The following is a 16,169-nucleotide window of genomic DNA, read 5'->3' on the forward strand; positions in this document are numbered from 1 at the left end:
GCTAACTAGATAATTTATGCTCAAAATATTTATAATTGTCTTTTTACAGCAGAATCTATTGTTAGTATGAACATATATATATATATATATATATCGCAGTAGCTGAACGTGCTCAATAAAATGCTAATGTTCATCATTGAACTTGATTCGTAGTTTTCCAGCCATCATTTATTTGCTAAGAAGTTATAATTTTGGATAATATTAATAACTCTGTCTGTGGGTCAACTGTCTCGCTGATTAATGAACCAAATGGATGCATCTAATTCTTTTTACTTGAATGTTGAAATGACAGATAACAAAGAATCAACTATTGACTCATTCTCTTTGCGTCTAAAATCCTCCACCGCTCTCGTTGGAGGTTCAGCTTGTACTGTAATGTAGGGTACACAGAATTGAAATGCTATGATGGAATGAGTGGCCTTCTAACTTCATGCATTTTGCACTTTCAGCAAAAAATCAAAAACATGCTGTGCCAGTAAGTTCTGTTGTTTACTCGCTGTATACTCGTCTTAGAAATCATTTTAATAAGCAGCCCACCCCTGAGGACTGTTTGTAATGCAATGACCCAGTATGGCTGAGTCACATCTCTGGAGGAAATGTCTGGGTGAACATGGGGTGGCGCCTTCATTCCCTTATCCGAAGCCCCCTCTTTATACAGAGACCCCGACATCAAGCCGTCAGGAAGACCCCCTCATTGTGCCGCCTTTGGTTGTTTACACTGAACCAAACAAACTGCTACATGACGCCGCCCCCGTGTGTGGTTTTTAGAAAGCATGCCAGTGTTCCAGAATCAGAGGCGTGACATGTAAGACAACAACATCCGGATTTCTCCCACCGTGCCGGCGCTCCGTCTTATACTCTGCTGCCGGGATAAAGGTGGAACAGCCATGTCTTCTTCGTATATGTTTTATACAGAAAGGGGAGGGGGAAGAAACGCACATTTCCCTCCTTGAACAGGCTGTGGAAGACTGTGTGTGTGTGTCTGTGTGTCGGAGAGCAGCTGTTCCCACAGGATTGACTGTGCATGTGTGTTTGGGTGTGAGAGAGAGAAAGAGAGAGAGAAAGAGGGAGAGGCTGCCAGATTATGATGTGCTTCTCCTGCTACCTTTAGGTATAATGAGCTGTGTTAGCCACAGGGGCCTAGCTCTGTTTGTGTCTCTCTCTCACACACACACACACTAACACAGACCAGATGTTACACCCTTTACTAGTTTTTATGCCCCCCACCCCCAGGACATAAACCTTCACCTGTCTCCATGTTCATTGTCTGACTGACATGTACAGTGTAATCCAGTTGCAGAGGAATCGGCACTCAATAAAACAAAACGAGCTGGAGGACGATTACTCTGAGAAAAAGTGAGTAAGTGATAATTGGGTGCTGACGAGCAACTTGCCTGTCGAGAGGGAAACTCGCCAGATACTGTGGCTCCGGCGAGAGGGGGCGTGGACGCCGGTGGTGGGGAGGGGGCTGCGTAGACGGAATAGGGCTGGAGCGAGGAGAAAACTGCGAGGAGAGAAAATGGGAGAGAGCCTGGAGAAGCGTGGCGGTGTAAGGAGACATGAAAGATCGCTTCCTCTTTATTAAATGAAGAGGCCATTTTTCCTTTCAGTTATTGTGACCCGAGTGTTGGGGCACGAGATGCACAGTTGCACTCTCACACCCGCTGAGAGTGATTTTCCAGTAGTGGGAGACCTCATTCGCTCCGAAACTGGAAATCTCATAACAGCATCTGAAAAATCTTTTATATCCTCTCACCCATTTCTATTTCATCCCCCTCTTTGTTTCTATTTAATCTCTCTTTGTGTTTTTAGAAGATTGGAGGTGGTGTGTTAGGATAGGGCCAAGTGGAAGCCTCTTTGATCAGACTGGATAATGGGAGATGGTGTCCTCTTCTCAGTGGCTCATTTAAAAAGTAAATTATAGAAAACATTACATTTTTCAGTTTTACAAGCTTCAAAATAAAAAAACAAAGCTTGTTTTGAATCTCAAAATCATGCTGTTTTCAGTATGGGGTATTATGAATGGAGTTAATTCTCAATTTCTGATCCAGATAAAAAACTAGAATGGCATTGAGAAGAACGCATATGGCCGCCAAAGCCCAACAATCCCCTTACGAAACCTTATGTAATCTGAATTTTTATTTGAAACTGCACCCAATTTCCGTCACTCAAAGCTATCGGTCCCATGTTGGATTTTTCTAAAATCATGATCCATGATTTCCCTTCAAAAATATTCAAGGATTCTTCCATCCAGTTTCATGGAAATCGGTTCAGCAGTTTCTACATAATTCTGCGAACAAACAAACAAACGCTGACGGAAACGGCCTTGATGGAATGACAATTGTTTATTCACTCATAATGTAGGTAGAGCCATTTTATTCTATGCAAACTTTTAGACATGCATTGAAATCCCTGACACGTTTCGCTCTAAAGGAGAATGCTTCGGACATTTCCCAGACCTTTTCCTGCCAGTGCCCTACTAAAGTGTTCCGAGAAGTGAGCCCACATGAGAATACAGCTGGAAAATCCACAGTGAGGAAGTGCACGTGTTGATAACGTTTCCAACATGTGACGAAGGCGGAGAGTTGATACATATTGGTGGAGCCATGCACGTAGAAGACGCCGACGGAAATATCCGTTTGGAACACAGCTTTAGATTAGAAAGAACCATTCTTTCTCTCCCGCTCATGATCATTCTGTTAATGATTCGCAGTAAATGTAGAAAACTGTAGTTTATCATATTTAAAATATCAAGGGAAAGGCGGGATGGGGTTGACGTGCAACATGAGGATGAAATCAAAACTGCTTCTGCTCTAGTACACACAATTTGACTGCACGGCTGCTTTCATCTGCAGGGAGAAAAAAAATTTTGAGAAAAGAGACTGACTGACTCATTTTTAGGATAATTGCTTGAAAAAAAAACATCTATGGCTGCTGATGAGCCATGAATTCATGTGATCAAGGTCCTGCAGTTTGAGGATACTTGAGTTTGGTTGCTCTTGTTATGCGATGTCATCGATGTCATCGATGTGATGTGGTGTGATGGAAGCATTTAGTCAGTATGCCAAAATGTTTTCAGCAATGTGAGAAATCCTTCAAGCCTTTGACCAAGACCTTAGCTGTGTCAGAGTAAATGTTTGACAGTTTTCCAATCTGTTAACAAATTGCAAATAATTTGTGTGAATCCACAGAAATGCCACATAAAGACTAATGAATTTGCTGTCACTTTCCTCATTGTGTGTCCTTACTGAAGAGTCCTGTTTCAAGGCAAACAGCCTGTCATCACAGCGTGGCCGTATGGACTACAATTTAAAAAAGCAGAGTAATTATCTGAGTTTTTGTGTCTGATGAATTGGCATATTTACTTTTATGTAAGAACTCACTTAAATTTTTACTTCTGCCGAGGAGATTCTTTTTTTCAAATCTCTCTCTCTATTGTTTGGTTTAGTTGGTTTGAGATATAAACAAACATGACAGAACGGAAACGGAACCATCACATTTTAGTGTGGATCTGCATAAAGGGGCCTATCCAGGAATTTTTTTCACTTTTTCTATAACATCGTGAGATCAGGCATTTTTCAAATTAGATTTTACATTTTTCACAGATTTCCCAGGGAAGAATTCATGCATCTAAATTAAATAAAATCAGGGGTTAAGGTTTATGAAACTAAGATCTAAAATCTATGAGTTTGTGCAATTCGGTACAGCTTGATTGAATTTAAGGAGTCTGTTGGGCCTATTTGGAGGTATGTGGTCTACAGAGGGCCATTCTAGTTTGAATTTATTTTTTACGTTAAAACTAAATAGCATATAAATCATCACGAAAAACCACTAGCTAACCTGGTAGTTGGGCACCATGCAGGCTTGCGTCCCCCTGCTGCAGCTTCAGGTTTGGATCCGACCTGGCCCTTTGTTACACGCTCTCTCGCTCCATATCTTTCTCTACTTTAACACTTTCGCTGTAATACATTAACATTTTTTGCTTTGCTTTTATCGCTGCCCATGTTTGTCTTTTGATTTTTTTTAATATATATATATATCTTGAACTGCATTGTTCACAGCTTCCTTCAGCTCCGGACAACATAACACTTGAGTAAACTGAAGCATAAAATCCCTTTGGTATTGTGCATTGTAGATATAATGAATAAAAGAACAGGCCATGCTAATTGCAGCAGTTTAGAGGATAAAACAACATTCTGACTTGACAACTAAATTAATACACAATTGTTTCCCCGGGTCAATACGATGCACAACATCTTTTATGCCTGTATTACAAAACAGAAATGTGTGAACGCACAGAAACACACATATGAAGTGAGTGCTGTTCTGCATCTTCGACTCAATTAGGTGCACGGCTCATCTGATCGTGTGTGTGTTGTATTATTGATTCACCCCCTGCTGTGGACCTAGATCTCACACTTCAACCCCCTTTGGCTGTTTTCCCCGGCACCTCTTTCTTCTCCTCTTAAAGGGGGCTCCCACAAGTCAGTTGCTTATAGCTCTGGGGTAGGATCCTTAGCCTGCCCCCTTTTTACTGGTTTTACTCCACATCCTGTCCATGTTATCAGCACAAGCTCCCGAGGACAGTATGCAGACCCTTAGATCGTCAGTTGGCTCTTACTGGTTGCTCAGGGTGTGTGTGTGTGTGTGTGTGTGTGTGTGTGTGTGTGTGTGTGTGTGTGTGTGTGTGTGTGTGTGTGTGTGTGTGTGTGTGTGTGTGTGTGTGTGTGTGTGTGTGTGTGTGTGTGTGTGTGTGTGTGTGTGTGTGTGTGTGTGTGTGTGTGTGTGTGTGTGTGTGTGTGTGTGTGTGTGTGTGTGTGATGATCGCCAAATTAGTGTTTGTGCTTGCATGGATTTAGGGAAGTGTATCGTGAGTGACAAGTACACCATCTATTTATAGGCAGCAAGAAAATAATATGGCTGAGAAATGATTAAAATTTTTAATCAAATTAATCACAGGTTTCTATGGATTAATCATGATTATCACATTACTGATTTCTCGGCAGCCAGCAAAAGAGCACTATACCTCTTTGTTATTCATCCTCTTCTTCTCCTTTTGTCTTCATCTTTACCTTCTCTCCTCTTCCCCCACTTTACCATTGTCACTACCCGTTTGCCAATTGAACCACTCCATCCCTCAATTTGAGTCATCGACAGCTCTCAGTGAGAAGAACGAAGGAGCGGGGGATGTGAATGGGCAGGGTAATGGATAAGAAGAACAGGTGTAGGCACACGGTTGCTGTTTATTTCTCCCTCTATTACTTCCTGACCCGGGATACGCCTGCATGCGTTGCCGGCATCCTGGGCCAGAATGTGACGTCTGCAGGGTGATGAGGCTGGACTCACATGCAGTGAAGCTAAGGATCGCCCACTCAATCTGCTTTCCTCTCAGCAGTCCTCTCAGTTTCACAGAGTAATTAACAATAATTACCCTAGTAGCTTTGCCAAATCGCCATTTGCTTTGCAGCAGTACACACACACAGAAACACACTTGAATGCTATAACCCCTTCAGCAGTGGAAGAACATCTGCATTTAGCGGCAGCAGTCTTATGAATGTAAAACGCAATCGGACAAAGTCTATTGACTATCCTATCCATACCTACTGTCCATATAGTTGCAAGAACTGGGCCGGAGAGAGCCCTGACCTCAGCCCCCTAACTTGTGGGATGAATTGTTTCACTGGGTGTGTCACCAAACATGGGGGCCCAACTTCAGTCGTGCCTTCGTGGCTGAAACTTGAAAATACGCCTGCAGCCAGTTTCAGAAATCGTGTGGGACACCTTCCCAGAAAAGCAGAGGGTACGGCAGGAGATTTAGAGTAAAGCCGTTTCTGCACAAAAACGTACAACAACCACATAGACTGGTTTCTTGTTCAACGTGCTTGGGAGGGCGTACATTCACCATGGTAGGTTGTCTCAAATTTGTACCATTGTAATCAACTCCAAAAGGCTAGCGCTGTAGGTAGTCATCTACACAGGTGGAAAACTGTTTGGAACAGATTTGGGCACAGATTCTTGAGACTCATGAAAAGACATTTTTTATTTTGAAAGAGATAGGCTTGTTTATTGTCTCGAAAAAAATAGAGTGACATGTCCAATGTTTAAGTTTAGTCTTTTTTACAATCTTGTCGGGACAACAAACCATACAAAGAAACCTAGAATGAACACATGTCATCAACACTGTCAACACCAGCAAATACCATGCATCGTAGAGGGGGTCACCCATTTGCAATCTGTGAAGCAGTGCACATTGGGGCTGAATTTCAATGCGGCACATATCCTTGCATTATTTACCTTTTCAGTCACACGTCATTTTTGATAAACACGTCAACTCTCGACGGCAACATATTCCACGGTGATGCTACCTGAGTCTATTCAATGATAGCTCCAGAGGAAGAGAGACATCTGTGCGTGTCCAAAAACCTCCACTGACAGCACGGTTTAAACATTAAAGCACAACTTTGGCATAAAAAAAGTAATGTTGTCACGCTGCTCGCCCGCTGCACAAGTTGAGAGCCCCGGTGCATTGACAAGTCTGGAAATTCTCCTCCTTCCTCATAATATACCTGGAACTGGGTGCATGCCAGCAGAGGCAAATTTATGCAAACATCTCATTTCGGAGACGACTGAAGTGTAAACAGGCAGAGCAATGTTGATCATCCACACAGGATCCTAGGTAGAGACTTTGCACCTAGCCACAGCAACATGACATAGTTTCCATCAAAAGTCATCAGTCTTCTGCAATCTGCTGTCACAGATTCCCAGACCGAACTGCAGAATAAGCATTAATCAGCTTTAAGCACACAGTCACAGCCATCTTACCTTAAAACTGCTGTTTGTTCCTGCAGTTTCAGGGTAAAATCCAGACCCCCGACTGGATCATTCAAGCTAATGGATAAATGTGCTTCCTGAACAGGCAAGTTTCCTTCTTGGGATAATGAATATTGTTGCCATTATTTTAGACACCAAAATACCATTTCATGTTCATCTCTTCATAAGCTCTCAGTCTTTTTTAGTTGTTTTCTGCCGGTGCCTGCCTCTCACTAATGATGCCGCTCAAAAAACACATCTATGCAAATGTCCAGATACTTCGTTCTAATGTCCACAGGATATGTAGCATAGAAATTAGGCCCATTTGGAGTTTATCTTGACTGCCTCACCATACAGTTGGCACTATTTCCAAGCAGGAATAAATTCATTCAAATATATGTGATAGAAAATCTTCCTCTCAGATATTATCATGGTTACACAACTTTTTGATATCTTCTTCTTTATTTGGATTGGTCGGCACCCAGTAGCAAAAGTGTGACATTTCCAAATTTAGGCTAAGCTACCAACACCGGATCTTTTCATTCCCATATGAAGAACGCAGCAGGAGGTTGTACGAGTCAGACACATTAACAGCATTGAGCAACAGTGTGGAAGCTTCAGGCAAGGAGGCAGCTCGGTGAAGCGCAAAGAAGTCAGGACATGCCGTATAAATTCCACTGTGGGAAAGTGTCGGCACGGAGGACGACACTCCAAGTTTACATCTTCTTCTACGTGTTGGGAACCTCATTTTCCTCCTGAGATATCGGTATCCAAGTTTTAGAAATGCCATTAAAGCATCATCAACACGACAGACGCTCACTGGAATATTCTCATTCTACTGCTCTATTCTCGCATGGGCTCACTTCAGACATTACTAGGGGGCTGGCAGTAAAAGTTTTAGAAGACACGAGAAGAAACTGAATTGTACATTTGCGTTTTCATATACAGCCCCTCAGGAAAATGTTCCTTCTGAAAGCAGCATACGGGGAATAACCAAAGCCACAAACTTGCCTTCTACAGTAAAATACGCAAAAACAAAAACACTAATACATGCAAAGAAAAATACAATTAAGTGGCATCTGTTTGGGTGCGTCCATGTGTTGTTTGTGTTGCTGACACGGCGCGAGCACATGCTTATTCCAGTATTAACATTTGCAGCAGTGGTAACATCCGGAGTGCACCGTAGATCTCTAGTTCCTCATGTAATCATCTTCTCCCAAGACCAGGCCACAACTATCAGCACACAACAGTGGGTGCACAAAGTGTTGCGTGGTCGTGTCTTCACTCTGTGCTGTTTTGCCCTCACCTTTTTTAAAATCTGTGTTCAAACAATCACTCAGATGAGAAACATTGAACACACAAACACCAACCCTTTTACTTTGTATCTCTGTGAGGAGTCTTTTTCTGCCTCTGTAGCTTCAATAGCCCCCTCAAACACTGCAGAGAGATGTCATAATTTTGGGCACATGCAAAATGTAACGGATGAGACTTCATGAATTATCTTCTTTTTCTCTCACGGTGTCATCCTTGCGAAATCTCTCTTCCATCCATTTTTGTGTCCTTGTGTCCCCCACTCTTCTATCCCTGTGTGACTGGACTTAAAAGGCCGGCTTGAGGGACGACAACCGTCGCTCACTTCATAGCGCTGTGCAAGTGGAGGGGAAGATCACGAGCGGAGGAGAGATGAAAGAGAAAATTGCAGATGAGGTAGAGCAGGAAGAGAGTAGTTTTAAAGATTTATGAAGGATTGACGTCTTCTGTGTCAGTCAAAAGAAGTGAAATAACACAGGCATGTCTCTTTTCTTCACATCTACACAGGAGATCTTACGATATGAAAGATTTCCTGATCTTTGTGTTAAAAATTTTGAAATTCCAATATTCAGAGATACCAGCACATAGGGAAGTGATTCAAATGAGGAAAATAAAATGAAATTTTGAATTAAGTCCTTCTAATCAAACTTAACTTATTTAATTACTGTAGACACAATACTTCTTGTGAAATTGCTAAATATTGATTGACAGACATTTGCTGTGCTGGTTAATGAGGACACAAAAAAGAAAACTAACCTAAAATAAACTTATGTGGAAATGTTCATCGTAGTGAAGAAATTCTGCAGTGGAATGTTGGTAATAGTTTCTCAATATCAGTTGTCGTCTTGAAGTAGATCAGGTTTTTGGCTTCACTTAATAGTAAAATGTTCATTGTGTTGTTACCGCTGCCAAGGACGATACGTCTTTACCCTTATCTGCTGATGTAAAACGACAGATAACCACAAAACTTATTTGAAAGATTCAGTCTGGGTCATGAAAGGACCGGTTCAATTTTGGTCTGGCTCCGGATCAGGGGGCGGATCAAGGAAATTTGTATCCAGTGCAAAATAGTGCGTTTTTTGACATTTCTTCAGATTTTTGCTTTTAGATTTTGGTTTTTAAAGGGAATATTTAGGAGATTGATATATGAGTGTGTGAAATTTAGTATATCTTGATTGAGTCCTGGGCCTTGGCGGAGGAATATGCTCTGCCGATTGACATTACAGTTTGTATGGTGATTTTGTTGTTTTTTCCGTTTTGTTTGTATTGCGCAGAAACTACTGGATGGATTACCACGAAAGTTGGTGGAGGGATCTGGTATGGGTCAGAAAAGAAACCAATTCAACTTGAGCATGGATCGAGATCAGAGTGCAGATCCAAGATTTTATTTTTCATCACTTTCTTTAACCTAGTGTCTTCGGGAATGATTCATGTATCTTGATGAATAGTATCAGGCTTTTTTAGAGTACTGATGTCTATGAGTGTGTGGAATTTAGTGCAGCTTAATTTAATTAATGGGGACTGTTGGGCCTTGCCCTTCTACTAAGTGCCCTTCGAGTTGTTGATCTTTATCTGATTTGGGGATTGGTTGTCTACAAAAGAAACGAAAAGATTTGTCTTTTAAGGCCATTACAATACTTTTCATTTGACAAAGCATTTATTATTTAAGCTAAACAAGTCGACGTGATGTCCTCACATGATGGAAGTGAGAACACACTCTCACACTCTCTCAATTTTGTGTACATGTCCGAGAAAGCCATCTCATGGTGTTCTTAATCCTCCCCAGATTGAGGTCAGCGGGGCTGTTAGGCGATCTTGGTGTGTTTACAACCTCAGCCTAACCCCTCAGAGATGCTGAGAGTGTCTGATTGGTTCTGTCTTCCAGCAGATCTCTGCCTGCAGGGCTGGGATTGGCCCAGAGGATTTCATGTGTTGAGTATCTCCATATGAAGTGGGATAAGGGGCGTGACAAATCAGTTTGCTGTTTTCACCCTGTGTTCGCGAGGTGAAGTCCACAGCGGATGGCAGTCAGATTTAAAATTGGGTTGTAGAGGGAGTAGGGGGGTGTTGTTGTAGCAGCTCCCGGGTGTTCTCAGAGGCCCGCAGCATCATGTGGGAACGTTGCTATGGCAATGGCAGGTTGTAGCGTAGGTGTGTTGTTGTGGCAACAGTGTGTCTGTGTGAGGCAGCCGTCCAGTCTGTGTTGAATGGAGAGTCCCAATGAGAGGACGTGGCAACACCAGTGTCTCTGAAGAGCAGATTCAGACGTCAGCAATGCTTTTTAAATGACCACAATCTTTCATTTGATTATGTCGTTTCCACACAGAACGTCTGACGGTATAAACAAGATTTTAGAGTCTTCAGCAAAGCGCTTTTCGACATACAGTTGCATTGAGGTGACCTTGTAATAATCAGGTTTTGTCGAGCGGTCTGAGGATTGCAGCATTTCTGAATATAGCAGAGTATACTATAGTGGCAATATATAGACAAAATCACACAAAACATTCTTTTACTCACTTTCAATCTTTTATTTACAGATTTTTCTGAAAAAAAAAAAAAAAAAAGATCATGTCATCACACTATAATTTCTGTGGAAACTAGAATGGCACTCAGTTGAGCGCACACCTCAACCAAGGCCGAACAGTGCCCTTAAGAAGCTACAAATAAAACTCTGCATAAACTCAAAGCCATCAGTCCCTTAAATATGCCTGTTTTTCTTTCTTCATAAAAGATTCATGAATTATTCTATCGGAAATCTGCGAAAATGTCGAAACATTTCATTTGGGGGGTCCGTTTCTTTGTCTGGGTCCACGCCAACATGTCATAGGTCTTGTGGAAATCCATTCAGAAGGTTTTGCCTCATCCTGCTGACAATTAAACGTCCAATCCAACAGACAACATAGGCAATTCTTAAAAGATACAAAAGATTGCCCAGTGGTGCGAGCCCTTTGAAATGGCAGACTATTATAACCTTTCATCTGACTATAAGCACAGATTAAGCTCTAGTGCTATTCCCAAATATGTAATTTCCTCATATGTCAAACAGCCAAATAAATCAGCAGACGTGTTTTCATTGATGTCAAAACCTGCTGCCAGCACTGAAGAAAATGTAGAAGTGGATTAGATGACATATTCGGTCCGTCCTCATCAGTATTTTAAAACTGCCGTAGGAGCTGTTTATTCTTGTCATGGCGTGTATAAATATCGGCAGAGCGGCATCTCATCTGAGTGTCATTGTGTCTGATCCACCTGATCACGCACTTTATTTTCCTGCCACTACTGTTTTAGCCCCGGTTCATTCTTTTGAGTGTCTTGTTAAACTCCGGTAACCAGATGTCAAGCGTCTTTTTTTTCTCCGCCCCCTCCATCTTTCTTTCTCTGATCTTTTCTGCCTTTGTTTATTTCATCAGTGTTGTCTGTTTCTCTGTTCTTCCCATCTTGGTCCCTCATCTCGTGTTTTTACACACAGATGCATGAGCACACGCGAGGAGCACCTTTTTAAAGTTGGTGCGTGTGTGTGTGTAGTATGTATTTGAATAAATCCCAAACAATGTGGGAGTAACGCTTCTCCCTGATTCCGTGTGTAGTCCTAGCAGGTGAGTTGAGGAGAAGCACAGACCTGAAACGATTTGTAATCGTCACAATGACAATCCCCTTCAGAGCCTGATTAGCCAAACATCTTGACAAAGCACTCCACAAGAATATACCCACTTCCAATTTCTGCCTCCTGAGAGGAGTCGCCACGAGGCAACGCAAGAAAGATTCTTTTGGAATTGCTCACTCAACTCAGTGGATCACACTTGAGCACTTATGAGTCCGTATATTCTTCTCAGGTATCAGGTGCATGTGCAAATACACACAATGTGCATCTTAGCATGTCTGCAGCCTCAGGTCATGCAGTGTAGTGCAGTGGCCCTTGTTAACGGGGCTGTTTGCTTGGCCTGTGTCGGTGCAGGTTGCAGTTTTCTTTCTGAAACTGCAAAAGTGACCTGCAGTAATTGAGTCGTGGAATGTAAACACAAACTGCAAAACCCTGAAGCATCCGCTGCTGCACAATGAGCTGTTTATTCAAGGTTTGTTGAAGCTGGACGAAGAATGTAGGACACACAGTCGTCGATGCCCTTGTCGTTGAATAGGTCTTTCGGCCGTCGCTGCGTCAGAGCACTGGTCATTTAGTGTGAGGCAGACGAGATGAACGCTCGCAAGGTCTGGATAATAGGAATTATTAGATATTAGATTGATGAAGATCTGTTGTGAGAGAGCTCTCACTCAGCACACTGGCACTACCTTTTCTGACTTTAAGTTCTGTCTTTTTGGTTGTCATTAACGTGAGATGATTTTGCACTCTTAGGACCATTGGTTCTCTCTCTCTCTCTCTCTCTCTCTCTCTCTCTCTCTCTCTCTCTCTCTCTCTCTCTCTCTCATATACAGCAGTGTCCTGGTAGACATCCAAAAATACTTCTGTGGCAACACAAGCTCCTTTTTTACAAAGCTATACCTGTTTATTTTTGTCAGAGTTCCGAGCGTTTCCAGACTGCTTCCTGAAACGATCACATCTCGAAGCCTTGATGTTGCTTCCTTGCTCTTGACTGTCCCCCGCTCTCATCTCCTCTGTTTGCAGCCATCTGGCTTGAAGTCTGTCCTCTGTTCTCAGTTGTGTTGTAGATAGAAGAGCTGGGATGAATTTATTACAGCAATTTCACTTGCAGTTTGTAAATTTAGTATGCATGATCAAAAGACTGTATGAAAGTTTATTGGGAGGGTGCGTGGCTGCAAGCTGAGCTGAGCTGTTGTGTGTGTGTGTGCTATGGAAAAGTACTTAGGATATAGTGAGCCCGGGGGGTGGTCTGGGGTGGGTGAGCTAGAGATCGACAATCACATGTCAGTGCCGTGATCATGTATGATAAAAGGAACTAGAGAGCAGACGCTTCAGAACTAAGAGCTTGCTTGCATTAACACCTTGTCCTCACGATGGGGAGTAAATTCGATTTTGAATCACTTCATAGCAGCCTGTTTATTTCCACTTCCATAATAGTGTAAACCAGTTGTTTTCCATCTTTAATGGGGGCCATCGGGGGCCCTATGGCTTCCACATATGTAATATCTCTCTAGGCAACCAGCGGAAGCTAGAAATGGGTCCTCTATTAGTCCCAATCTGGGGAAATTTGCCAAATGAATAAGTATATGGTGGGGGTCTAAATCTGCTCTTACATCCCCAGCGACCTCCGCATATTCTGTGCTAATTTCCCCTCTTCCACCTTTCTTTCATCCACAGTTATCGCTGACTCATTGACAGTGACGGCTCCGGTCCAGACTCTGTCCAAGGTGGAGGGCGACACGCTACAGCTGACCTGCGAGGTGTCCCGGACCACGATGCAGCACACTCACTTGTCGGTGGGTTGGTACCTGCGGTCTCCGGAGGAAGCCACCGCTCCGCCTCAGGAGCTGGTCACGTTGTCCAGGGACTTTGTTCTCCGCTCTGGTGGACCGTACCGGCAGAGGATGGCAGCAGGGGACCTCCGACTGGATAAAACCAGCGCCACGTCCTACAGGCTGACCATTCACAAGCTGCAGCCCATGGACCAGGGCCTTCTCTACTGCCAGGCTGCAGAGTGGATTCAGGATGCGGACGGGAGCTGGTTCGCCATGACTCGCAAGCAGAGCGACAAGACACAGCTCCGCATTCAGCCCACTGGTGAGTAAAGGGAATCAATCCTGTGTAAAAGACGATAGAAAGAGAGGAAAGTCTGGTCGGCTTCTAGGTCCCCATCCCTTTGACAAGAACACTCGCATGCATGTGGGCCGGCTTCCTCTGATTGCTGATCAGTATCTCCCACTAAGCTCATTAGCTCGCTAAAAAGGGCTTAACGAAACCCCCACAGACTCCCCACTTTTGTATTTGTGTCTGTTTGATGGACAACATTACAAATGTATCCAAGACTAATTTAACTGGCTGCAAACAGCGTGGGTGTTTGCCACCGGGGGCCCTATGGCTTCCACATATGTAATATCTCTCTAGGCAACCAGCGGCCAGGAGGTCAGAAGCCAGAAATGGGTTTTTCAATCGCCCCTCCCCACAATAGACATTTGTCTAGTTAGTGCGTGAGTGCATTACCAGTGCTAGTATATCTGAAGGAGGAGATTGTCTAATGGAAGGGAGTAACCAAGATGGGGAGGAAGATGTTTGGGGGAGGGAAGGGCGGCACCGTGACATGTGGTTCAGTAAGTAACAAGGGCTTCGTGATGGAAGTACAAGGGAGAGACAAAGAGTCCATTGAGGTGCCTGATGGAGGAATATGCCTCGTATGATAATGATCTAATAAGCCCTCTACATCTAGACTTAATGGACCGGAAGCAAAGGCAACTTTACGACTGCTCGCATCCTCGTCACCTCTCACCCGACTTGACCCCATCACTTCCACCGCTGCTGTATCCACACCCATAAAGATTGTCTCTGTGTGCCTCCAAGAAGGGGTCGTGGAGATGGGCGATAAACCGTTCTGACATTAGCTCAATTACCAAGGCCGCGCGCACAGTGGCGAGTGTGTCTCCTGTCAGTAAATCACTTCAAAGTGGAATCGTTTCGCCTTTCTCCATTAGGCGTCAGATCCGCTCTGGACCAATACAACTTGATGGTGCCCCAGATAGCGCTGCGAGCATGGGAGGGAGAATGGTAACCCTCAAATGTAAAAGGCAGGTTTGTCAGATGAGTTCCCGTTACTATAGGGAGCAGACAAAGGGCACAAAGAGCTCCCCCAGCAGCACCCTTCGTCCCTCTTTGTCTTCTCTCTAATCTATAATGGATGGAGGTGTTGTTGCGTGACAAAAAGAATACAGCAGAATTGTGCTAAGGGACGAGGCGCTGGATGCGGGTCCTCAAACTCAAGTTTGTGACTTTACTTGGAGTTCTGCCTGCACACGATGAGAGCACAGCTTGCATACCTCTGAGCCCAACTTGTGTGTTTGATGTGTGCCCCTGTCCAATTGCATTTCTGACAGAGAAAAGTTAGAGAGGGTGCATCTCCTCCATTAGACTCCTATTATAAAAGATGGAGTGTATCTCAAGACAGCCCCATCACAAGGTAATCAGCCACAGCCGGCATCAAGAGAGAGCAGCAGCAGACAGAATCCTAATGTACCTTTCACACTCTGTTTTTACTATCTCTCTCTTCTCTTTCACCTCCTGCTTTGTTCATCCCCACTCTCACATCACTTCTTGTTTCCTGCAGTCGTGTCTCGCTGCTGCGTCTTTCTTTTTTCGTGCTCCGTCGGTTTTTCTGCATCAGCCACTTTCTCCCTCCCTCCGCCTGCTATCCCGAGTCCCTCAAGAGCTCTCGTTTTGAACTCTTCCTGTAAAACACTGGCCCAACAGAGCTCCATGCTGAACACTTAAGCAGTGACCAGTTTTTGACCATGTAGTGGGTCATCAGGCAGTTCATGTTTTTTTGAGTTTTGCTGTCCTTCCTTAACATTAAATGACATTCAAGTGTCATGATACAGTGTGTTGCTTTGCTGCTGCCTTGCTTCAGGAAGGTGTTTATCTGCTTTGCCCTCTGTGGGCTGCTCTCTTCAAACATGGACCATTATGTGCATTAATCAGAGTTTCAGGGTTGCAAGTAATTATTATTTCATCTTCGCATACACTCAGAAATAGCAGTTCCTCAACATGCCTGATTTTTATTTCATTAGGGTCCATGAATAATTCTCTAGGATATCGTTAAAAATTTTAAAAATCTTGCAAACGAAAAAACATGACGTAAATAATAAATCTAGTGATGTTTTTCACGATCACGAGAGGGTTATGTTTCGCTGTCCATGTATGTGTGTGTCAGCATGATCACGCAAAAAACTACTCGACAGATTTCTTTGAAATTTAGGTGGAACTTTGTGGACGGATCTGACACGGATCTGGAGTGAGCCTATTAAATTTCGGCATGGACCTGAACAAAGACATTTCGTTATCCCTGTCTTGAAAATAGCCAGAAACGGCATTTTCACCGATTTTCCAGGAAGTTATTCATAGATCTTGATTTAAAAAAAAATATTGA

At 43.4% G+C, this 16,169-nt stretch overlaps 1 protein-coding gene across 1 annotated transcript in view; it reads left to right on the forward strand.

Annotated features, from left to right (window-relative positions):
- The window catches only part of igsf3 (immunoglobulin superfamily, member 3), a 76,429-nt gene that overhangs the window by 32,669 nt on the left and 27,591 nt on the right, over positions 1 to 16,169 (forward strand). The window contains exon 3 of the mRNA XM_062402703.1: positions 13,397 to 13,816. Coding sequence (XP_062258687.1) covers positions 13,397 to 13,816 — 420 coding nt within the window. The remainder of the gene's footprint in view (positions 1 to 13,396; positions 13,817 to 16,169) is intronic.

This window comes from Platichthys flesus, chromosome 13, assembly GCF_949316205.1.
Source record: "Platichthys flesus chromosome 13, fPlaFle2.1, whole genome shotgun sequence".
Lineage (NCBI taxonomy): Eukaryota > Metazoa > Chordata > Actinopteri > Pleuronectiformes > Pleuronectidae > Platichthys > Platichthys flesus.